This window comes from Fusarium falciforme, chromosome 7, assembly GCF_026873545.1.
Source record: "Fusarium falciforme chromosome 7, complete sequence".
Lineage (NCBI taxonomy): Eukaryota > Fungi > Ascomycota > Sordariomycetes > Hypocreales > Nectriaceae > Fusarium > Fusarium falciforme.
In genome coordinates, this window is record NC_070550.1 from 3,552,428 (window position 1) to 3,574,671 (window position 22,244).

General features: G+C 51.3%; 11 protein-coding genes across 11 annotated transcripts; 6 read left to right on the forward strand and 5 right to left on the reverse strand.

The window, feature by feature from the left end:
- Positions 1–351: 351 nt before the first annotated feature.
- On the forward strand, positions 352–2,872 carry NCS54_00977300 (Zn(2)-C6 fungal-type domain-containing protein; the record flags this gene model as incomplete). The annotated part of the gene is made up of 4 exons (XM_053155106.1): positions 352–933; positions 982–1,637; positions 1,698–2,001; positions 2,057–2,872. The coding sequence occupies 4 exons, from the start codon at positions 352–354 to the stop codon at positions 2,870–2,872; spliced, it is 2,358 nt and encodes a 785-aa protein (XP_053011081.1).
- Positions 2,873–3,380: 508 nt separating this feature from the next.
- NCS54_00977400 (Flavin-Reduct domain-containing protein) lies at positions 3,381–4,079 on the reverse strand (the record flags this gene model as incomplete). Its single annotated transcript, XM_053155107.1, has 1 exon — positions 3,381–4,079. The coding sequence occupies one exon, from the start codon at positions 4,077–4,079 to the stop codon at positions 3,381–3,383; it is 699 nt and encodes a 232-aa protein (XP_053011082.1).
- A 433-nt stretch (positions 4,080–4,512) lies between these two features.
- Positions 4,513–5,138, forward strand: NCS54_00977500 (Cupin-2 domain-containing protein; the record flags this gene model as incomplete). Its single annotated transcript, XM_053155108.1, has 2 exons — positions 4,513–4,684; positions 4,741–5,138. The coding sequence occupies 2 exons, from the start codon at positions 4,513–4,515 to the stop codon at positions 5,136–5,138; spliced, it is 570 nt and encodes a 189-aa protein (XP_053011083.1).
- A 553-nt stretch (positions 5,139–5,691) lies between these two features.
- On the forward strand, positions 5,692–7,425 carry NCS54_00977600 (Hypothetical protein; the record flags this gene model as incomplete). Its single annotated transcript, XM_053155109.1, has 3 exons — positions 5,692–6,105; positions 6,163–7,146; positions 7,195–7,425. The coding sequence occupies 3 exons, from the start codon at positions 5,692–5,694 to the stop codon at positions 7,423–7,425; spliced, it is 1,629 nt and encodes a 542-aa protein (XP_053011084.1).
- A 543-nt stretch (positions 7,426–7,968) lies between these two features.
- NCS54_00977700 (oxygenase subunit alpha) lies at positions 7,969–9,293 on the reverse strand (the record flags this gene model as incomplete). Its single annotated transcript, XM_053155110.1, has 4 exons — positions 7,969–8,395; positions 8,442–8,614; positions 8,657–8,967; positions 9,014–9,293. 4 exons carry the CDS (start codon positions 9,291–9,293, stop codon positions 7,969–7,971), a joined length of 1,191 nt encoding a protein of 396 aa, XP_053011085.1.
- Positions 9,294–9,888: 595 nt separating this feature from the next.
- On the forward strand, positions 9,889–11,354 carry NCS54_00977800 (Hypothetical protein; the record flags this gene model as incomplete). The annotated part of the gene is made up of 3 exons (XM_053155111.1): positions 9,889–10,087; positions 10,138–11,147; positions 11,199–11,354. The coding sequence occupies 3 exons, from the start codon at positions 9,889–9,891 to the stop codon at positions 11,352–11,354; spliced, it is 1,365 nt and encodes a 454-aa protein (XP_053011086.1).
- A 1,827-nt stretch (positions 11,355–13,181) lies between these two features.
- NCS54_00977900 (Hypothetical protein) lies at positions 13,182–14,034 on the forward strand (the record flags this gene model as incomplete). Its single annotated transcript, XM_053155112.1, has 2 exons — positions 13,182–13,310; positions 13,360–14,034. 2 exons carry the CDS (start codon positions 13,182–13,184, stop codon positions 14,032–14,034), a joined length of 804 nt encoding a protein of 267 aa, XP_053011087.1.
- Positions 14,035–14,431: 397 nt separating this feature from the next.
- Positions 14,432–15,151, reverse strand: NCS54_00978000 (Hypothetical protein; the record flags this gene model as incomplete). The annotated part of the gene is made up of 1 exon (XM_053155113.1): positions 14,432–15,151. The coding sequence occupies one exon, from the start codon at positions 15,149–15,151 to the stop codon at positions 14,432–14,434; it is 720 nt and encodes a 239-aa protein (XP_053011088.1).
- A 1,721-nt stretch (positions 15,152–16,872) lies between these two features.
- Positions 16,873–18,594, forward strand: NCS54_00978100 (Hypothetical protein; the record flags this gene model as incomplete). The annotated part of the gene is made up of 5 exons (XM_053155114.1): positions 16,873–17,035; positions 17,090–17,340; positions 17,395–17,428; positions 17,484–18,390; positions 18,444–18,594. The coding sequence occupies 5 exons, from the start codon at positions 16,873–16,875 to the stop codon at positions 18,592–18,594; spliced, it is 1,506 nt and encodes a 501-aa protein (XP_053011089.1).
- A 255-nt stretch (positions 18,595–18,849) lies between these two features.
- NCS54_00978200 (Peptidase-M14 domain-containing protein) lies at positions 18,850–20,391 on the reverse strand (the record flags this gene model as incomplete). The annotated part of the gene is made up of 5 exons (XM_053155115.1): positions 18,850–19,445; positions 19,491–19,605; positions 19,651–19,913; positions 19,964–20,314; positions 20,358–20,391. 5 exons carry the CDS (start codon positions 20,389–20,391, stop codon positions 18,850–18,852), a joined length of 1,359 nt encoding a protein of 452 aa, XP_053011090.1.
- Positions 20,392–21,214: 823 nt separating this feature from the next.
- On the reverse strand, positions 21,215–22,000 carry NCS54_00978300 (Hypothetical protein; the record flags this gene model as incomplete). The annotated part of the gene is made up of 1 exon (XM_053155116.1): positions 21,215–22,000. One exon carries the CDS (start codon positions 21,998–22,000, stop codon positions 21,215–21,217), a length of 786 nt encoding a protein of 261 aa, XP_053011091.1.
- Between the last annotated feature and the right edge of the window lie 244 nt (positions 22,001–22,244).

Genomic DNA, 22,244 nt, shown 5'->3' on the forward strand with positions numbered 1-22,244 from the left:
CTAGTCAGGAATTAGCAATTAGCAGAGGGCGTATTGGAATTACTGCCATCATGAGACATGATATAGCACGACGTCATATTTATTTCCGATTATTTTCCCAGCTGTTCACCTTCTTGGTGATGTGATAGATAGTGGAGTCTAGTCTCGATCACCACAATGCTGCTCGGCGGCCTCGGCCGACGGGCCAATCCCTGTAAATTTGGTCTCCTCGATCTCGAATAGCGCCTGTAAACCCCTCGGCCGGGGTCCCGGAAGTCTAATCAGTAGTGCGACTGCCTAGATCGGGCTTCATACACTACCATCCTCAGTCTCGTGGAACCAGGGCTAGGTCACGACACGAATCAAAGCAACATGGCGGACAAGCAGATGCCCTCGACAGCGAGCGCCCCTGTCACCAACATAGCTCCAACACACACAAGCAATGCCGGCAGAAAACGGCGCTCATGCTTGATGTGTAGCAAGCGAAAGGTCAAGTGCGACAAGCAGAAGCCATGCACCAGTTGCGTCAAGGCTGGAAACGAGTGCGTGTTCCCCGTCAGCATCGCGAACCGGGCTCAGGCCGGGATGGCACCGGAGCTTTTTGAGATGCTGCAGAGACTTGAGAAGGCTGTGCAGACACTGGAGCCCAAGGAGTCCGAGACGGCTGAGGCTTCTTTGCCTTCCAATCAGTTCTCTGATGGGGACGACCAAACGGAACCTCTGCAGTCTGTGGTTCCCACTGCTGCTCAGGAAGGAGCAGCGACTGAGATTCAGCCTGAGCCTTACATCCAAGAGAGCTCAGCTGGAGCTGAGAATCAGGGCGAGGCACAGGAAGCAACTGGTAAAACCCCTAGTGCAGTGTCGAGCCACAGCGAGAGCCCGGGCAAGATTGTCCGCGACCACGGCAAAGACATATACGTGAGGCGGTGGTTCTGGGACGACGGAAGCACCGAGGTAAGAGCTCGCAAAACCCCTTCTTGAAACATGTCTAATGGTCTACAGATCAGTAGTGGCTCCCAGTCAGATACAGACGACAACAACGCCCATCAAGACCAGAGCGACATGCAGAGAACGTCGACAGGTCGCTGTCCAGGGACACTGGCCAACTCCAAAGAACGAGTTATGCAGATTTTGGTTGCCCAGAAAATGCATCTTTGGGGCATATACAAAGAAAGGGTGGAGCCGTTGACCAAGTTGTTGCATCTTCCGTCGCTGGAGCAGGCTGTTCTGGGATGGCATTCACCGAGCTCGGCCGACGGTATGCAGTGCAACCTTTTGGCGGCCTACTACGGAGCGGTGACTAGCCTTAGCGAGGAAGAATGCGTCGTGATCTTTGGCAACGGGCAGGCACAGGTCCTATCCCGCTTGAGGGAGGAACTTGAGGGACTATTTGCCAGCGCCTTGCTCATCCACACTGGCGACATCCGCCCGCTGCAGGCCCTGGCTCTGTACCTCGTGTTCCTCCAGCATCACGAACCCCGATTGTCTTGGAAGCTGTCAGGCCTGGCTGTTCGGCTGGCCCAGACCTTTGGGCTGCACAGAGAGGATAGTTTCGTTGGGCTGTCGATCTATGAGGTGGAGATGCGACGCAGGCTTTGGTGGCAGATTGCTATTTTGGATGCACCGTCTGCGGAGGCTTACTCTGGAGAATACAACCTGTAAGCACGGCACGTCCCAGGTTGAGTTTTCCGGTGCCTCATTCTAACTTGTTGGCACAGGCTTGAGATGAGCAGCTCTGACACCAACCCACCCCGAAACCTAGACGACGCACAGATATATCCCGCGATGGCAGAGTACCCGCCTGAAGCAAGACGCATCACAGAGATGACCTTCACGCTAGCACGCTGCCAGATCACCAGCATGTATCGCTGTATGGCTGATTCGAGAAGACTGTGCGGAGCTACAGGGAAAGCGTATGCGGAACTTACACCGCAGGAGCGGGCTGATTGGATCGAGGCTTGCGAGTCGAATTTCTCAGAGCGCTTTCTTCGAGAATGTTCTCCGACAAACGCATTTCACTGGGTGAGTTCTTAGGTCGCGGTACTGTAAACGAAACGTGCTGAGATGCGAGGTTCAGACTACTGTCATCCTTACCAGAATGCTCTTCCACAAAGTCAGACTGCACGGATGCAACCCGCTACACGATGTGAGAACCATGCCAGAAGCCACCCGTGAGAGGCTCTTCCTCGTCGCAGTCGAGGTCATGGAACTCAACTACAAACTGAGGACCGATCCGCGTACGCGCCCGTGGCTCTGGCTTTTCAGCTCCTACACGCAATGGCATGCATTCTCGCTCGTCCTCGTCTGGCTGCAGATGGATCCGTTCTGCAGACACTCGCGTCGAGCGTGGGAAGCGGTTGAAAAGGCCATCGTGCTGCGGTGGGAGCATCCCGCTTCGCTGCTGAATGGCAGGAAACCCCAGCAGTGGCGGTCCATCATTAGGTTGCTGGAAAAGGCACGCTCGGCACGGCGGGAGGCTTTGAGCAAGCGGGCTAGACGAGGCTCGCGGAATGCGAATGACTTGAGGCGGGCATCCTTCAGAGGCTCCGTGGCATCATCCTCATCGGCTGTGCCAGTGATACAAACTTCATCGGCTACCGCAAGTTATCCCAGGCAGGAAACAAAACCACAGCAGCCCCCTATCAGATCAGTTGAACCAAATGCGGCTATCCCTCCACCGGCTACCACAGATGTCTCGTCATTGGCTCTGCAACTCTCTGATATGGTACAGAGTCCATGGCGTCAGGCGTATACTCACACGATGCCGGATTTCTCCATGGGTGGTATACCAGATCCACTCCCAGACCCGGATCAGATGATGATAGATGGCCAGTTCTCTGTTGATGACTTTGGAGGCGTGCAGGACTTTTCGTTCCTCGACGATGTTTTCTGATGAATGGCGGAGGGTGGTTGAAATTGATCATGTATCAAGTGGTTTTCTGCATCTTGGTGCACTACTGGGATCACCGAATAACTGTAAATGAATAGCCGATCTTGTGGCTCAGTTAACGCATCAAGGACCGGGCTTCAACTCTAATAAAGAACAAATTGTCAACACATCATAGTATTATATCCCAATGCTAACATAGTGGCCTTTTTCTTATTCTTTTTAACCTTCTGCCGCCTGCAGCAGAAGACTCATACCTAGCTGCATCGTCATGAAAGGTGAAACCTCTCATGGGGTATTTAACTGCTCTAACCTCCGTACGAGAAACAAGAGAATTATCCCTTTCCACCTTCTCAAGACTGCAGATAAGTGAATAGCCATGTAGTAGTAAATAGGGTTGAAGGGGTTCAGGGGGCTTATTCATGTACTGGAGAGCTTGCCAATCACACCAAAATCAAGCAAAGAATCATTTAAACATTCAAATGATGTCTAATTCTCTTAACTAATGACTCTCTCATAGGTGAACATCTTGAATCTTCTGATGTATCTTACTGCTCCCCTCCAACCCCGCGTGCGTTGCCTCATCCATACCCGGAATAATCATCTCAAACGTCTCCCGAATCACCGCATACTGAAAATACCCGCACCGAGCAATAGGGTGCGTCTTGGAAACATCCAACTTGCCATCGGTCAAGACATCGTCCCGGATATGCACCGCAATCACCCTACCAATGACGACGTCAACCGTCCCCATCGGCGGCCTAGCAGGCAGCCGCAGAGTTGTGTGGTAGACACACTCAAACTTGACGGGACTGTTCTTGACCATCGGCACAGGATCACCCGGCAGCGCGCGGCTGTACTCCTTCTCGAGCCCCGCGCGCTCAAACTCGTCCACGCCGTAGTCGACCTGCTGCGCTGAGATGTTGACGGCCTCACGGAGGTCCCAGGTGGCCAGGTTCCAGCAGAACTTGCCCGTGAGCTCGGCGTTGCGGACCGTGTCCTTGCGCTGCGAGTCGGGCTTCTGGTTGGCCGCGAACATGACGTATGGCGGGTCGAAGGTGAGGTTGTTGAACTGCGAGTAGGGCGCGATGTTGTGCGTGTCCGGGTCTGTGCCGGAGATGGTGGAGATCCAGCCGATGGGGCGGGGGACGACGCATGCCTTGAAGGGGTCACGGGGGAGGCCGTGGGGGATGTTTCCAGGTTCGTAATACATTGTACGGTTCTGTGAGAGTATTTCTTGAGAACTGAAAGGAATTCTAAGACTTCAAATTGCGGATCTTATTCAAGATTGTCAATCATGGATCTCATAGACACAGGGGTTCATAAGGAGCACGACGTGTTGTCATCTGTTGTCCCGGAGCTGTCTAGCGCCTTGACACGAAAGTACGAGCGTGGCCCGCGGCTCATGTTCAACGGAGAGCCTCGGACATTCCGCATTCAGTGGAAGACGCGGCCGAGGATCGTGAAGCCACGTTCTCCCGCAAAACTCGGGGGACGAGTCCGGGGTCGAGTCTCCACCCTGCTGCTGACTGAAAGCGATACTAGGATTGAAAAGAAGGCCTCTTTTATGGTAACCTTGATGCACCTGTAATTCTGTATCTTGTAAATACAAACTTATTTCTTGCTAGCTACCCAGACATCTTATCATGTCGCCACAGACTTCTACCATTGAGCCCATTGATGATGATGTCGAACTTGGCCCCGGCCGCGAGATCCCCACCGATAACACCCCGGTAAACTTCGTGCCAGCCAAAGCCGGCGACATCATCAAGCTGGGGCTCATCACCTGCCGTGTGCTGGAAGATGGGTCTCGCACAGGTGAGTGCGGCCAGCCCTCAACAGGAAGAAGCTGATCCGTGACTCGTCGGGTAAAGACAACCGCATCGGAGCGGCCGAGTTCACTCTCCCCCCCAGACTCAAGGGCCCACCGGCCCACTGGCACGAGATGCACGATGAGACCTTTCTGACAACCAAGGGCACAATTCGCTACCATCTTCCCAAGGCGGACGGCACCGAGGACATCATAGACGCCCACGAGGGGGACTACGTGACTGTCCCAACCCGGGCTCCCCACACCTTCAGCAACCCAACGGACCAGGAGGTCAAGTTCTTCAACACGTATACTCCGGCGTACTACATCAACTACTTCAAGCTTTTGGGCACGTATGTGCAGGAGGGCAGGCCCATTTCGGACAAGGAGCACTTGGATGCCATGTCGAACTATGCCACGCTTCGAGTGCCGAAGAAGTATCTCGAGAAGAAGGACAAGTAGTTAGCCGCTCTCACGGATAGATGGAATGCGTGATATTAGTTATGGAATAGGCCTAGCTAGATTTCATCAATCCGAAAGACTGAAGAGTTGCTAATATTTGTTCCTGGAAAATATCTGTCCTCCTTTCGCCAAACTGTCTTGTCAAATGTGACCTTGGATCATCCCAAAATTCTATATTGGAAGGGTATCATCTCCTTAGAAATCTCCCATATCTTCCTTATCTCAAGACGAACCCGGGGTCGGATCCTCGGCCGGCGGGGTAGGTTGCCGACAAACCCCAAAACCCGAGAGAGTCCCACCCCGTCCGATTTCCCGAGGGCAACCCCCCCCTCATTGCTGCCTCCGTATCAGTAGGCCTGACCAATCCGGCCGGCTGGAGATAGGCTTACTCTGGCCGATTAGTTACAGTAGTAGTCAATTGATGCCTCTGGTGACATTCGCTCCTTAGTCGTAAACGAAGCTCAACATATAGTGGGACGCTTCGCTTTGTTGCTTCCACCCTCAGAGCTATCACACCTTTAATTAGCTTACTGCACTGACCAAAGAGGCAATCATGTTGATATTTATCTTCCTTGTTGTAGTGGCTGCGGCCGTCATTGCCTACGGTGTGATCTGGGTTCTCGTCGACTACGTACGCGTCCTCCGGCTCAGACGGCGCATGGCACCAGGCCCATTCCCGCTGCCCTTGTTTGGCAACATCTTTCACATCCCCAGCAGCAGACAGTGGAAGAAGTTCGAAGAGTGGTCGTTCAAGTACCAGAGTCCCATCATCACTATCTGGGATGGACATACCCCTGTCACCATTTGCAACGATGCTTGGTCCATGTCGAATCTGTGCGACAAGCTGGCAAACATTTACTCATCACGAGCAGTCAAGACACTCACTGGCAAGATCTTTGGGTTGAACAAGTTCAATCAAGCTGGCCTGGCCTACGGGGAGCAGTGGCGACTGCACCGGAGGCTCACTGTGAGCTGCGGTCCTTATCAGCACTAGCTAGCAAGGTGATACTAATCCGACCATTAGCACTCCGCTGCGAATGCCCAGATCGTCCAAACATACCGATCTGTTCAAGCAAACGAGTCCAAGCTTCTCATCAACGAATGTCTCAACGATCCCGGAAGATTCGTCGAGGGTGCCCTGCGGTTCACCGTGTCCATCGTATCCGTCATCGCCTGGGGCCGTCGGATCAGCAGTGAATCTGACACTGTCCTCAAAGTGGCCCAGGCATTTGTCGGAAGTGCCAATCTTGGCTTCCCGGGAAAGACTTACACCGAGGCCATTCCCATCCTTGCCTTGATGCCTCCATGGCTCAACGCGCTTCCGAACCAGCTGAGGAAGCTTGCCGATACCTCCAACAAATACTTCTACGCCTTGTCCGTCGAGGGCGCTGAGGCTGCACAGGATAACTTTGCAAAGAGGCTGCTGAGGGAGAAAGAAGAACATGGTCTCAGCAAGGTCGAGATTTCAAATCTGACTGGCAACTTCATTGGTGCTGGAGTTGATACCACGACGAGTACAATGTTGACGTTTGTCCTGGCCATGTGTCTCAACCCGGACGTTCAACGCAAGGCACAGGAGGAGATAGATGGCGTGATTGGCCACGACCGCTATCCAGATTGGTCCGATCAGGAGAATCTCCCCTATCTGGCGGCCATCATCAACGAAACACTGCGGTGGCGGCCTGCCTTTGCCCTCGGCGGTCCTCCCCACGCCCCGACTGAGGATGATGTCTACAACGGATTCCTCATTCCAAAGGGAACAGCTGTCATCGGCAATCTCTACGCCATCTCACGCAACCCACGCGAGTATCCCCAGCCTCAGAAGTTCTGGCCGGAAAGGTTTCTTGATGGATTCGACCGGCCAGCTTACCCGAACAAGAGAGGGCATAACGCGTTTGGCTGGGGCAGGCGAGTGTGCAGCGGAGAGGCATTGGCGCAGCAGAGTCTATACTTTACCATTGTCTCTTTGCTGTGGGCGTTCCACATCCGCCCCGGGCTGGATGAAAATGTGAGCATATTGTAATAATCCGCGGATTACCGGCTAACAAATGAACAGGGAGTGGAGGTCACTCTCGATCCAGACGCGTACACCGTCTCGCAAGTCAATCGCCCGGTGCCTTTCAAAGTGCGCTTTTTGCCAAGATCCGAGAAGATTGCCAGCCTTGTCAAAGAAGGGGCTGAGAATGCGCGCTCGGAGCTTCGAGCGTTCGACGCCGAGACCAAGGTCACTTTTGAGAGCGCTCAGTCGGTGTCTCTTGACATGCCCATCTCACACTCAAAGAGTTAGACCATTGGGAATTCGTGTGATGGAAGGACGGGTTTTTCGTGATGGCAAGAACAAGGCGGATAGCGCGGTAAGGGTAAGGAGGTATCGCTGGTTTGAAACAAGCAAGGCTTGTCTGATATTTGGTAAATGAGGATGAAACACTTAGCACTGAATTCAATTCTCAACTGGTATAAACCTAGGCTGCTTCTTTACATTGAGAGGTGTCTTGGCTTGGTCTGAAGGGTAGTAAGGTTACTCCAAAACCGCATGAGGAAAAAATGTAATGGGGTCGACCTTCAAGACCTCCTGAGTATTGCTGAGAACACCACTAAATAATTGACTGCATGACATATCTCACTAAGTTTTGAAGCAGATTGAGTATCTCGAACACAGAGAGCAACTCGTGACGACACTGGTGCGGTTGAATGCCCTTAGGGGCATTATCGTACAGATCTAGAATGCTTGTATTATAGCATGATAGAGAAAGAAAGAATAACAAAGCTCTTATGTCAAGCAATGAAATTTAAAGCGACTCGAGAAAAACTTCATCATGGAATGAATCAATCACCACGATAACCCTTCCGGAGCATTATTTCCGTTCAGGACAGAGTGCCCACAAACACCACGGCAAAACGCCTCATCCTCCTCAGAAGATGACTGAACAAGAGCCCTGCGAGCAGGCCACCACTCCTGACCGCGCTTCTTCTCCTCGTCAAAATGATCATGCAACATCTTCTTCACCAGCCCCGTGACATACGTGACCCCCTGCTCGACATCAGGATGGAACGGCCCGGTGGTGTACGTGTCGCTGTTCAGGTTGGCCTGGGATCCGTTAGCAAGCCACTTGTCCTCTCCCTCGACCTGGGCGAAGAAGTCGAGCTTTTCCTGCAGCTGCTCCTGCGTTGCGTTCTTGGCACGGTAGACCTCGTAGCGCATCAAGCTGGTTGTAGCTGAGGTTGGTACAATGGACATCATGTAGAAGAAGATGGGTCTGAAGAGTGTTAGTTGGAATATTGTCAGGGAGCTCAGAGTCTTACGTCAATGTGACTGAGGCATTTGGGAACATGTAGGTAGGGCTAACTGAACTTGAACGCTCTTCGCCCTTTCCGCCGAGGTGCTCAACCCAGTACTTGTGGCAACCGTACACCATCTGCCTGTTACCCCGAAAGAATGGTGCAAGGCCGGGATGAGCGGTAGGGCAATGGTAGCACTATTGATTCCTATTAGTAGATTGAACGACTGAAGGTCCAACCGGTGCACAAGCCTCGTTGTAGTTCTCAATCAGAGTCTTCCAGTTAAACTTGCCCTCCATCGACCAAGTGTGATCGTACTCGTAGTTGCTCATGTCAAAGTTGCTCAGCCTTGGCTGCTTGTCCACGCCGCCGAACTGCTCTTCCCAGCTCAGAGTTGGCTTCTCAGCAGCATCTAGATTGACCCAGAGGAACCCAAGATCATCGATGTGGGTGTGCACCTTGTACAGTTTGTAGTCATCCTTCTTGAAGCCTTCAACCTGGTCAAACCGGGGGGCCTTGGCCAGGTTTCCGTTCATACTGTATGACCATCCTGCCAAAGTCAGTTGAGGCTCCAGAAACTTCAGGCCCACTCATACCGTGGTATTTGCATGACAGCACCATGACCTTCCCCGCGTCTTCATGCACAATCGGGAACGCCCTATGGCGACACACGTTGAGAAACGCGTTGATGCTGCCGGTTCGGTCCCGGATGATGAAGAAGGGGTAGCCGGCCATTTCATAACGAGCGTACTTTCCAGGCTCGTTGAACTGGCAGGAATGGGAGATCAGTATCCATGATTTGCTGAATATGGCCCGTCGCTCAAGCTCGTAGAAGCCTGGCTCGCGGTACCATGATGCTGGGAGAGTGCTCTGCATGATGGTTTGGTTTGCTGTTCTCTGCAATTCTAGGCTGAAGCGATGATAGCATTGCGTGGTAAGACAATTGCATGAATATTGCGTGTTTAAGTTTTAGCTCCCGCCTCGACACTTTGGATGGTACCGGCCGAGAACTCCGTGAAGGCTGAAGATGGAAAAAACGCCCGTCGGCGGCTGCAAGCAACAACAGACTTCCGGATACTGCTATAACCAGGACCGGCCATGAGACACATGATCCGTCATGCCCTGAGCTGGCTTCGTAGCATCTCGGATAAGGATTGCAGGGGTTCATACTATTGGTTCGGCTTCGCGGCCGAGGTCGTCCGTGAGCTTTTGAGATGCGGGGTGAAGCGGCGAATGCCTCGGATTCCAGCTACATAATCTTAAACTCCAGTATCTGTAGAGATGACGCAGTTCCGATTCTGGATCCGCTAACCAGCCGAAATCTGTCATAGCAAATTCTGACCTCTTGCTAGCGTCTTAGGCTGATTCAGGAATTCTTCATATCATCCCACCCAGATAAGCATTGGATACCCAGATATCTCGAGATACTTCACAATCGCGGGCCGTATCTAGGCCATTGATAGAGATTGCAATGCATCCTTATCTTCTCCTCTTGGCCCCTGCCCTTCTTCTCGCAGTCCAGCTGCTGATCAGGCTTTATCAAATCTGGGCATCCCCATTGGCGTCAGTCCCTGGGCCTTGGCTAGCACGATTCACGGATCTTTGGTACGCTTGGCGAATCGACAGAGGTCAATTCGAGCGTGACAACATCGCTCTCCACCAGAAACACGGTAAGCCGCTTTGCTGGGTTGGATGTTTCACAACTGACGCCGAGCAACAGGCCCAATCGTCCGTTATGGTGCAAAGAGATATAGCATTTGCGATCCCCTCGCTGCCAAGGTCATCTACGGACATGGCTGCGCTTTCCTCAAGTCGTCCTGGTATGATTCCTGGGGCGATCCGAATCCGCACAAATGGTCCATCTTCTCGGACCGCGATGAGAAACGTCACAGCGCCAACAGGCGGCTCTACCAGAACATGTATAGCATGTCTTCACTAGTCAACTACGAGCACTATGTCGACGAGTGCACAAGTCTGTTTCTGCAGAGAATGTCGGAGATGAGTAGTCGGCAGGGCACTGCTGAACCTGTTGACATGGGACATTGGTTCCAATGCTACGCCTTTGACGTGATTGGAATGATCACTTACTCAAAGAGACTTGGCTTCCTTGATCACGGTCAAGATGTCGGAGATATCATCAAAAACCTTGAAAATCATCTGTACTACGCGACCGAGGTCGGTGTATACTCGTCTCTGCATCAGTACCTCGCACCCATCAGGAACCGGCTCGGGAAACGCGGCACAGGTCGGCAATATATCGTCGAGTTCACCAAGCAGTGTCTGGCAGATCATCAGTCTAATCCAAAGGCGATAGTCACTGATGACCTCGATAGTGCCTCTGAACATCATGGTACCATGGATTTTCTTTCCAAGTTCATTGCCAAGAACACAGCGGACAACTCCTCATTTACGCAGTATCACGTCCTTGCCGGCTGCGTGGCGAACATGGTCGCAGGCTCGGATACTACGGCGATAAGCCTTAGCGCCATTCTCTATCACCTTCTCCGCAACCCAGACAAGTTGCGAATTCTCCGAGAGGAGATTGACGGATTCTTTTCCAAGAAGACTGGTCCTGCGACGAGTATCAACTTCCAAGACAGTCTTGGCCTTCCGTACCTTCAGGCAGTTATTAAAGAAGCCCTCAGGATGCATCCGGCAACCGGCTTACCGATCGAGAGAGTTGTGCCTGAGGGAGGAGCTATAATCAGCGGGAAATTCTTCCCAGACGGGGTGAGAAAGTATCTGCTTTCCGCTAAGGCATGACGCTAATCACCGAAACAGACCATCGTAGGTATCAACAGTTGGGTTGAGCATTACAACCCAGCAATCTTTGGCAAAGACGCCAACTCGTTCAGACCAGAACGCTGGCTGACTGCGGATGCGGATCAGCTATCGAAAATGAGCCGACACTGGATGCCCGTGAGTATCAAAGATTGATTGAAAGTTGCTGCGGCTTCTGACCAGTTTCCAGTTTGGCTTGGGGTCCCGAACATGTATCGGAAGACACATCTCCACGTTAGAGATCTCCAAGATGGTTCCACGGTTGCTGCATGAGTTCGACTTCAAGCTTCGAGGGAATAAACCATGGGTTACTAAAAATTACTGGTTTGTTAAACCAGTAGGGTTCCAGGTATATATTAGTGCTAGAGTGGATCGCTAAGACTAATAATCCTTACAAAATTAAGTTTTGAAAAATAAAAATCTAATTAATGTTTTAAAAAGCTTAATCCTTAATTAAATTATAATTTAAAAATCCTGATAATTATAATTATAATAATTGTATTATATTTAAAGCCTTAAATATAATATTATTCTAGAGCGAAGGAGAGGAAAACTAGGCTAGAATAACTAGTAAATGCCCTTGACTACCGAAGACCAAATTGTTTGCTATGTCAAATGACTTCCGTACACTGAGGCATAGCTGCGCTGTGGCGTCCTCGGTCGCACGGGTTGCTGCAGGGGGCATTCAAGAATGGCAATGTTAAGCGAGTTGTTGAGGTACCTGCATCTCCTTAGGTACGTATACGGCATCGCAGTCGAGAGTGTTTGCTGGCAGGCTGTCGGTGTGGAAGCATAGAGAAAACGTCCCAATACCGTCGCGTCCATCTTCACGGTGAGGGCTAGTCAAGCAGCGGTAGACAACGCGACAAAGCAGCATCCCTTTTCAAACCATTCCCTTAGTGAGGTCCATTGCCCGCAATTTAGTCGCGACTGTGATCAAAGGCCTTGATCGCAATGGATTAAAGTGTTGGTCACATAGGGTCTTGGTTTTGCTCGACCACTGCCAGGATTGTTCATTGGACACCGCACGCTGGCTCATATGGGATTAGGGGTATTCATTTCCACTCATCAACCGCTAATCTCACCATATGTGGCTGGGGCCTCGTTCCAGGCCTTGCAGCTGACACTCAATCAAACACTTTGTAATCTCCTGAAACTTGGACAAGCCGATGCCACGGCCCGAGACCACGGCATCCGGAGGTGGAGCTGGCGAAACCGGGCTCGGCCCCACGCATCCGCTAGCGTCCGGCTGCCACGGCGCCTCTTTGCATCTGGCAGATGACATTTGGCTGAGATCCAAGTACTGAGATAAGGCCACGTTACTATTGAACGGATAGACGCACATGGGCTTGCGACATGTGGCGCTGAGCCGGGTCAACCCAACCCTTGTCGTACCCAATCCCGGGGACAAGGTGCTGCGGAAAGGTTGCGGGTAATGCAAAATAAGAGAGGAAAGATTATGCCCAGATATAGATAATACGCATTCATTGTCACAATATAATAGATGAAAGTAATAAATGAGTGGTAGACTTGGAAGATATACCCTACAAGCATTACCCGTCCTGTTGAGACTAGATGGTCTACATAAACACTCATCATGCAGCACCAAGAGTATTAAACAGTAGGTTGGCTATTCTGACATGAAAGGAAACAAGAATGCCTTTCAAGCCTTGCGTTTCCCTCGGTCAGCCGCCTCGACGTCTTGGCATCCCTGAAGCTTACATCCGTGCCCCATCTTAACCAGCGCAGCCTCCCGCGGTGGAGTCAAGTCCAAACGCATCCTCGACCGTCGAAGCATCAAACGCAGCGTTTGAAAGCCGGAGAAAATGACCAAAATCTTGACCGCTAGATTCGAACCAAACAATGGTTGAGTTTCGTTTGCACAATTGGAGTTGTCTATTACTCGACGTTGCCCCTATTCTTGTCGTCCCTTGACTTTAGTCTGTCATGTTTCTTTGAAGCGACATAGGACGATTAATCAGAATGGCTGATATTCGTCGCGGTGTTGTTACCATCAAGCGTCATCGACGTTCTTCGCCAGGCGTGACACCGCGCAGGATCCCAGTCGCAATCATGGCTCCATTGGCTGCCCGACCAAGCCAGGATCATGAGGTAAGAACCTGCCCTGTGTTAGCCATCTACGACATGCTAACCTGCTTAGGGTGAAAGCGAGCAGGACGACGCTCAACACGGCGATGCCGATGTTGGTCCTGCCCCCAAAAGGGTTATGGCAAACCCCATCACTGACATGGCCAACCCAGAAATGGCGCAAAACATCCCCGGCAAGAGAGGACGAGCCACAAAGGCCACCAAGTCCAAGCGCAAGTCGTCCCAGCAACAAGAAACCCAATTTTCTTCCGGCCCTGAACCCATTGCTGGGGCTAGCGGCCAAGGCTTCAACTTTTCACCTTTGCAGCAGTCGGGAACCCCCATTCTCTTGACTGCAGCAAGAATGGCCCCTGTTCCAGGATTGGGATATTTGTTCCAGGATCAGTACGGAATACAGATGTTGGTGCCATACTCAATGCTACCGACTCAGCCTCAACAACAGAACTTTTGGCATGCCAATTATCAAGCCTCTGCATCTCAACCCATGGCAACCTCGGTATCAGGCCTTCACTCGTACGGTATGCCTAGAGGCATGGGGTTTGGCAACCTTCAGTATCTAAATTCCGGTCTTGCCCAATATCCTCAGTTACAGGCTCAGCCCGTGCTTCGATCGACTCGTTTCCAGCCTCAGACCCAGGCATCTGAGCAAGGATGCTTTGACGAGAGTTTCACCACTGCGAGTTTCGAAAGCCAAACAATGACACCCTCACCTCAGAACCAAAGCTAATGGCGTTGGAAGTGGAGTAATCATGTATCCTCTGGGCGTTGGCGGTGCAAGGGTAAGATGGCAAGGATAATTGGTAGACTGAAGATTGGAGCATTTATGGGAAATTGGACCTTGGCTATTGGGTTAATCTAGATTGAACAATAAAAGCTGATTGTGTTCATTCACCTCTCTGATCACACTGCTGTGCGGTCGAGTTCACCTCTTGAATGTGAATACGCTTCTCATCATATTGTGGCGGGGGGGGGATCTACCAAGTGCTCTAGCTGCTTGTGGCGGTCAATGGATGACTTTATTTGGCCTTGACAAGTCTAGTTTCACTCCCTTTTACCAATACGTCACGATAGACCTCACTATCTGGTCCTCATGTCCTTCGCCCGACCAAGTTCAGATGCAACTTTTAGACATCAGGCTCAACCTCATCCACCGTAGGCACCCTGTTCAACTTGATCCCAAAAAACTCCGACACAGCCTTCACACTGTCGCAAACAATCTCAGCATCCTCCTTGCTCACGCCAATCCGTCGCGTCCCCCGGATATGCCAATGCGTCTCAAGGCGGAGGTTCTGACTCATGATGGCGGGCAAAACAACCATCTGCGTGTCCGTATCATCGAGAATCTGGCGATCCGAAAGATACAGCCCGTACGTAATCTCGGTGGAAATCCACGAGAAATCCTTGTGCGCGTCAAACAGACCGATCGTGTCGGTGGCATTACGCGCGTACAACTGCTTGAACCAATTCACGGCCCGCTCATGGTTCGCGTCATCAGCTTGCCAGTCTTGTCGAGTTCGACTGAAATCTCGATCCTCGGGCTTCTCGACCTTTGCGACTGCGAGAATGGCCTCGATGGGCTTGCACACGCCTACGAGGCAGATGGTCTTGACCAGAGCCTCGCGAAGTCGTCTCACAAGGGCTTGTCTGGATTCGCTCGTCTGGTAGGCTTCTTGACGCGTGAGGTAGAGGTACAGAGCTGCTGACGCTTCCGGATCCGGGCTTGCAGAGAGGCAAGCGATGACGAGGAGATACCAGCGATGCTCTCCGAGGTTGGTTGTCTTGAAGTTGTTCTCGATCTTGGAGAAGAGCTCCGATAGCTCGGGGGTGAGTTCGGGAGTTGCCATTGTTCTAGACGCGAGGAGAGGCGATGCTTGAGGGGTAAAAGATTCAATTCTTCGGAAGAAGCGGCTTCGGAAGTTGAACAGGTCAGATATTAGTGTCAAGCGATGGAACCGTGATCCATCGAGCAGAACCCTGGAATAATGTTTGCGCGGGGTGCACGTGTTTCATTGGCTCATGATGCGGGCAGGAGGGTTCTGACCGATGACTAATCTCACATGAGCATTCCAGTCACACCTGATGGATCGAGACCGTATTGAATGTGTGGTAAAAGATGAGAATATCTCAACCCTTACCTTGTACATTCTGAAGGGCCTATTGGGCTCTAGGAGCGTCCAACTTGGCGAAACTGAGTGATTGGTTGATGAACTGACGCCCTGTCTCACTGCGCCTCAAGCTTGGGGCTATTCTCTTGGCACAGGGCCAGTGTTGTAGTCGACCAGGACTTGTTGGAGCATGAAGACTGACTATCTATTGATTGTATATGCTTAGTTTAATTTTCTGTGATTTTTTCTTTTAGTTATGCATATGGAAACTCAATAGAGCTATTCATGGTGAACATGTTCATTTTCCACATGTGTCCTGTCAGCTTTTCTCGCCCTTTGCAACTCTCTTCTCCTACCTCACGCTGTAAATGTTGCGATTGTGCATTGAATCCTTTTAATATCTAGATAAGATGCTTTATACTATCTTAAACTTTACCGACGACCTTTTCATCTGAGTCTAGGTTCAGAACGTGGTCCACGACTTTCAGAACAGTGCTACAACAACATACCCTGCAGCCTGCATGGCATCATCTAGGTTCAGACAACGACTCATGCAAACGTGATTTTAAGCTTGACTAATAGATTCCAGGCGAAATTTTAGCGTGAATCCTTATTAACTATGCTTAAATCCTCAGGAATACTGTAATCTGTCCCAGGCTCAGTCGATCCTTGCCCGTTTGCCGTTTGGTAGCAGTTTGGTGTTCATCAATGACACCTAGAAACTCCACTTGACATCACGAGTGCCTGAAGGGTCGTAAAAACTGTGCTTTCCATTCCACAAGACCCTTAGAAGGATCCTGTGGTTTCCTTCTGGAAACAAACATCCGAGTATAAAGATGATAAGTCACCGATTATTACAGGGAGAGATGGGACCCTTGGATGAAAATTACCCCAATAGTCAAACTCGGGCTATATCTAGATGACGCGAGATGCCCCATACCTGTCGTGCGAACAACTACGGCAGCAAAACTGAATGCCGACACCACCAGCCGGACGGGCTTTGTCACGGATAGGGCCATTTTGATACCAAAGCGTTATTATCCGTCTCTTTCTATCTTCAGGGTCCGATTCTATTCACCGAAAAAAGAGGATGTGTCGAATCTTCGACCTTCTACCTGCCCAGTAACGGCGATCCACCATTACTGGGATTAATTACGTGCTTGTGAAAATCTCCCGTTTCGATCTTTTCCCCGCTGTCGGCACGACGCCGATGCCTCTAGTTCCACTATCTCGCCGGGGAAGAGTCAAATACCTTGTCTACCGTTTCATCGCCGCGGAAAAACTCTGGTTAGAGATGGCGGGAGGCCCAAGTGTTTTGACGTGCTCTGGATATGGGAGGGTCGAGATATAAAGCGATATCGGCTGTTTCGAGGCACTATTATACGGGCTGGCTGTCCTCTGTTGAGTGGGCTTCATCTGTCTTGGGATTTTGACCCAACCAGGACTGTGCTTTTGTCAAGATGTTGGACTCTACGGTGCCTAGGAAGCAGTGGTGGAAGATTCAGTGGTATGCTGACGATGACACGCCTGAGGAGCGAAAGTTCATCATCAAACTTGACCTTATCGTGGTGCCCTATGCTGTTCTCGCCTACTGGGTCAAGTACATTGACCAGGCAAACCTGAGTATGCATTCCACTACTACCGACATTACTATTGAACTGCTGCTGACCTTTATAGACAATGCCTACGTCGCCGGTATGAAGGAGGACCTGGACTTTTACGGTAACGAGCTGGTCCAGCTGCAGACCATGTACACCGTGGGAGCAGTCGTTGGCATGCTGCCGTTTATGTTCCTCTTCACATACATCCCCATGTATTGGACCATTCCCTTCATGGATATCATGTGGGGAGTTTTCACGCTTCTGCAGTATCGCACACACTCATTTGCCGAGGCTGCTGCGTATAGATTCATGGTTGGCTTCTTCGAGGTACGCCTTTCACCATTGAGGTCTTGCTTCTGATGCTAACAAGACACGCTACAGGCTGCCTTCTTCCCGGCCATGCACTACGTTTTCGGTATGCAGCTTCGCTGAAATGGCCATAATGTTGTACATACTGACCCTTTCCCTAGGTTCTTGGTATCGCGGCCACGAAATCGCACGACGTGGCGGCATCTTCTATGTCGGCCTCAACCTCGGTACTCTAACCGCCGGTCTAGTCGCATCCGGAGCCTCCCACCGACTCGAGGGCGTCAACGGCTTAGCCGGCTGGCGATGGATGTACATCATCTGTGCCCTAATTACCTTTCCCGTTGGAATACTTGGCTACTTTCTCCTTCCTGGCACCATCGACCAGCCGAACCGTTGGATTCTCAACGACAAGGATATTGAGATTGCGAAGCGACGACTTGAGAGTAGCGGCCATGTTACGCACGGCACTTTCAAGGTTGGACATCTTAAAAAGATCTTTTTGAGTCCTCAGTTCTGGACTGTCATTCTCGTTGATGTTCTCTTTTGGAATGCTGGAATCCACAAGAGTACAGGAAGCTTTCTCCTCTGGATTAAGAGTCTTAACAAGTACAGCCCAGCCAAGGTTAACGAGCTAGGTACCATCGCGCCAGCCTTGGGTATTCTGTATAACCTAGTCGCCTGCTTCGCCTCCGATCTCATCCTCGGACCAGCCTGGGCAATGACCGTGGCCTCGACAATCAACGCCATCGGATTGATCATGTTGGTCGTTTGGAACATCCCCGAGGCAGCCAAGTGGTTTGCCTTTTCAACCATGTACTGGTCTAACGCTTTATCCAGCGTTTTCCATGGATGGGTGAATACCTTGCTGCGCGACTCTCCAGAAGAACGGTCCTTTACTCTCGTTTTGATCACTATTATTGCGCAGTCTTCGACAGCGTGGACTCCATTGCTCACCTTTCCGACTGTCGAAGCACCTTCATATCCAAAGGGCTTTTCGTTCTGTCTTGGCTGTGCGTTGGCACTTATTGCCTCAACTCATGTTTTGAACCAGTATATCAAACGCAAAGAGTATGTGTATCCCTCCTACTCTTCCAGAGTTTCGATGCTAATGCCAATCTTAGTAGGGCAAAGAATAAGATTGGAACCAGAGACGAGGAGGAAACTAGAGAGAACACCCCAGTGCAGAATGAAGAGGCTTCGGACGATACAGACTCTGGCAAGGATGCAGGTTCAAAGGTCTATGCGACAGCTGTCGGTCCGTCGCGCAGTTGATGGCTTTGAGGTTTTAATAGAGATCTCAGCAGGATGCAGCACTACGGGTTCTTAATAACCAGTCACATCCACTCAAAGACTGTCTCTTTACACAACATAAAGCTTTACTCAACCGGAATGACCTGGAAGCACTTGTTGAGGCTGAGGTCTTAAGGTCGTTTATTCAGATTATATCTAGGAAACTATGTTGTGGCCGCGAGAGCCTTGTGAAGTACAAAAGAAAGACATGTAAAGTTACTTCATCAAACATTCCACCTAGAAATTCGCAAACAGATATTTCATGCCCGCCCAAATCTCCTCACCAGAAGGCACAATGTTGCTAGGCGGAACAGTGAAGCCACCGGCGCTGGCACTCGCCGGTCGCAGCTCAAAAGCCCAGGCAAGCTCTGCCTTGGCAACGTCTTGCGCCCAGTCATTGCTGCCTCCTGCGGTCTGGTAGATGGTCGAGCAGGTAGGGCCGTATCGGAATGAGAGACCGTTGACGCCCCGGATGGCGCTGGCAACGCCACCAGCGAGGCTCATCTGCTTGTTCAAGTTGCTAGCACTAGCGGAACAGCTGTATCCATACGGCAGAAGAATAAGCTGGCTGTATGAGTGCCAGTCAACAAAGAACTTGATACCCGTGCTCTCGGCGATGGTCCTGGTGTGGTTGACGAGCACTCGGTTCTCGGGGGTGTCGCCCGCTGCGAGACCGCGGTAGGTCTCGTCACAGGGGTTGGTGGATGAACCGCCGGGGACGTTCCACTGGTAGGGCCAGTTGCGGTTGACGTCGGTGCCGACACAGGATTGGCCGGAACGTCTCTGACGGTTCTTGCGCCAGAGACGGTCGTTGGTGGTGGTGTAGACGAAGCCTGGGGAAGTTAGCGAAGCTCTTCGGTGTGTTTAGGGTTTCTTACCGTCGGGGTTCACGATGGGGAGGACATAGATATCGTAGTTGTCAAGCGTCTTGCGGATAGTGGCATCGTTCTTCTGGTAACCATCGATGATCTTGTAGGTCAAGTATTCAACAGTCTAAAAGGTCAGCAATAAACCCCTTCCAAAGACAAGACTACTTACAGGAGCACTAATCCACTCGCGAGCATGAACAGTTCCGTGCCAGACAATGGCAGGCTTCTTTCCCTTGCCGCTAGAACCCCAGAGGTGAATACCCCGGATAGCTCTGTTCTCAACAGAGGTTCCCGCAGTAAAGACCTCAGAGTTGCTGGGGAAGGAAGCTCGCAGATCAGTGAGGAACTGGAGATGCTGATCAAACGTGTGATACGAGTTGAAGTATGAAATGTCAGGCAGCGCGGCAAGGGCGGCCGAGAGCCTCATGGGGGCTGCGAGTGTCATTAGTTAAGTGTGTGTTTATTCTTCCGCTGTGACTCACGATCGTATTCCTCAAACTCTCCCTCAACAGCAAACTCAGCACCCAGATCTTCGCTGATCACAGTGACATTGAGGTCAAGAGCCTCAAAGGCGTTAAGACTCTCAGGAGCAATAGCCACCTCGAGAGTCTTGTGGTTGCTCTCACAGCTCAGAGAGACAAACTTGAGATCCTTCAGGATAGTGTCCACAGCATCGTGGTCTTTTCCAGCATCAATACTGAAAGCCTTGTAGCCATCGTACGAAACCTTGGCGGCGGCCAGGGGCGCCAAGAGCCCGAGGGTATAAAGGAACTTCATGATGCTCGAGAGGACAACGAGTGCTCGAGTATTGCAGACATAGGCGGGTGTTGCCTCTTATATAGTACACCTCACGATTCTGTCCCACCACGGCATTACCATCTTGGCATTCCAGAACAGTCTCTCGGCACATGCTACAGCCTCGCGTTGCTGGAAACACCTGCCCGACTAGTTAGGTGACATCCGTCGCCGATCAGCGAGCCTATGTAACAAAAGTACGGACTGCTTTCAGAAGGTGAGTTTGCCCCGTGTCGGCGTATATGTGAAACGGGCTGACCTTCCCGTTTGAGACACGGCGCGTCGGTCCTTGGTCAAGTTTAGTTAGTCGTCTCCGAGTCGTCCGTTGATACATATCTTGGTTCTAAGCTTGCAGGGTTCATGGTGCCATTCTTAACTGGAATAGAGTGTCTTGATATTACCCCGCATGAACACGAGTGGTGTCTTGGTAGACTTGGCACTGCAGATAAGCGTCCACTAGTATTTCATGCACTATCAACATCTGATGATCCAGCGGTTAGGCTGGCACGTCATTGGACGAGATATGATGACTTTGGAATCTGCAATGTCTATTGGAGGAAGAAGAGAAGGATCTTTTGTGTTGCCATGGTGGAAAGATTCTAGGCATTCCACGCTGCTGGTGAATTGAGCAGCTGCCCGATCTGTATAGGCGATGGACTGCTATGCAGCGTGAGACTTGACACGTCAAGGTACACCTCTTGAACAAATCGGACGGATGGGTGTGGCATTCGATCCCTGTGAAGCTCAATCTAGATCGCTTAATCCTTCCGAGCCAAAAAGAAGCCTTATGGAACAATTCCGTCTTCCATTCACGCGTCAACCTCCGTGTGGCATCGTCCATGGAGCTGCTGGGAACCATCTCGTGATTGGATAAAGTGATTCGGTCTTTGATAACATCAGTGCCCTTATCAAAGTTGAAAATCATCTGTCATCACCGCTCATGATAAAACAGAGCCCCCACTAACAGACACAATCTGCCCATTCACCCATGATGCGCCCTCCTCGGCCAGCATGGCAACCACCCAAGCCACTTCTTCAGGTGTGCCCATCCGCGAAGCGATTGGCATCCTATCAAGAACCGGCTGCAGCTTCTCATGAAACTCTCTTGGAAAGCTCTTCATTGCCTCTGTAGACGTTGGCCCCGGAGCGACGCTGTTGACGGTACATCCATACTTGCGTGGCAGGTCTCGAGCCCAGGAGCGCGTGAAGGTTTCGATCATCCCTTTTGTGCCGGCGTAAATACTTGAGTTGTGCTGGGGATCTCGGGCATTATCGGATGTGATGTTGATGATGCGTGAATTTGTCTCGGTGAGATACGGCAGGACGGCGCGGGTGAGGAAATAGGTTCCGCGGCAGTTGAGGTTGATTGTCTTGTCCCACGCTGCATTCAAGGCAGAATCATCGGGGGAGTCGAATGGAATCATAGGGCCAATTGCTGCGTTGTTGACGAGGATATCGATACGATTTCCATGTGCTTTGGCAGCAGCTGCAGCGAGCAATGCTGGTCCCTCAAGGGTTGACAGGTCTGCCTCGGCGATAGTGGCATTCTCAGGTGAGGCGAGGCCCTGTCTCACGGTTTCGGCCTCCTCTTTTTCGGCTGGGGTAGGGTAATTGATGATTACACGAGCACCTCTGCTAGAGAGCTCACGGGCGATGGCCGCACCGATGCCCCGAGAGGCACCCGTGACTATAGCAACCCTGTTGACTAGACTTTGAGAAGACATGGCAATAATTGTAGCAGATATAGATCTCTAAAAATGTCTGGTGCCTAATTTTTAAATCACTGAGGCCAACGCCAGCTTGAAGTCCAACTTCATCGGCACTCCACAGAGTGGTTCCCGAGGGCATTCCCACAGCTTCAACCGACTCCACACGGCAACGCCTGGCGGAAGGTTGTGATGGAGCATTGGCAACAAGGCAGACTTGAACTTGGATGTAAGCTTTGTCTGTCGGTAGGAATGTTGCTAA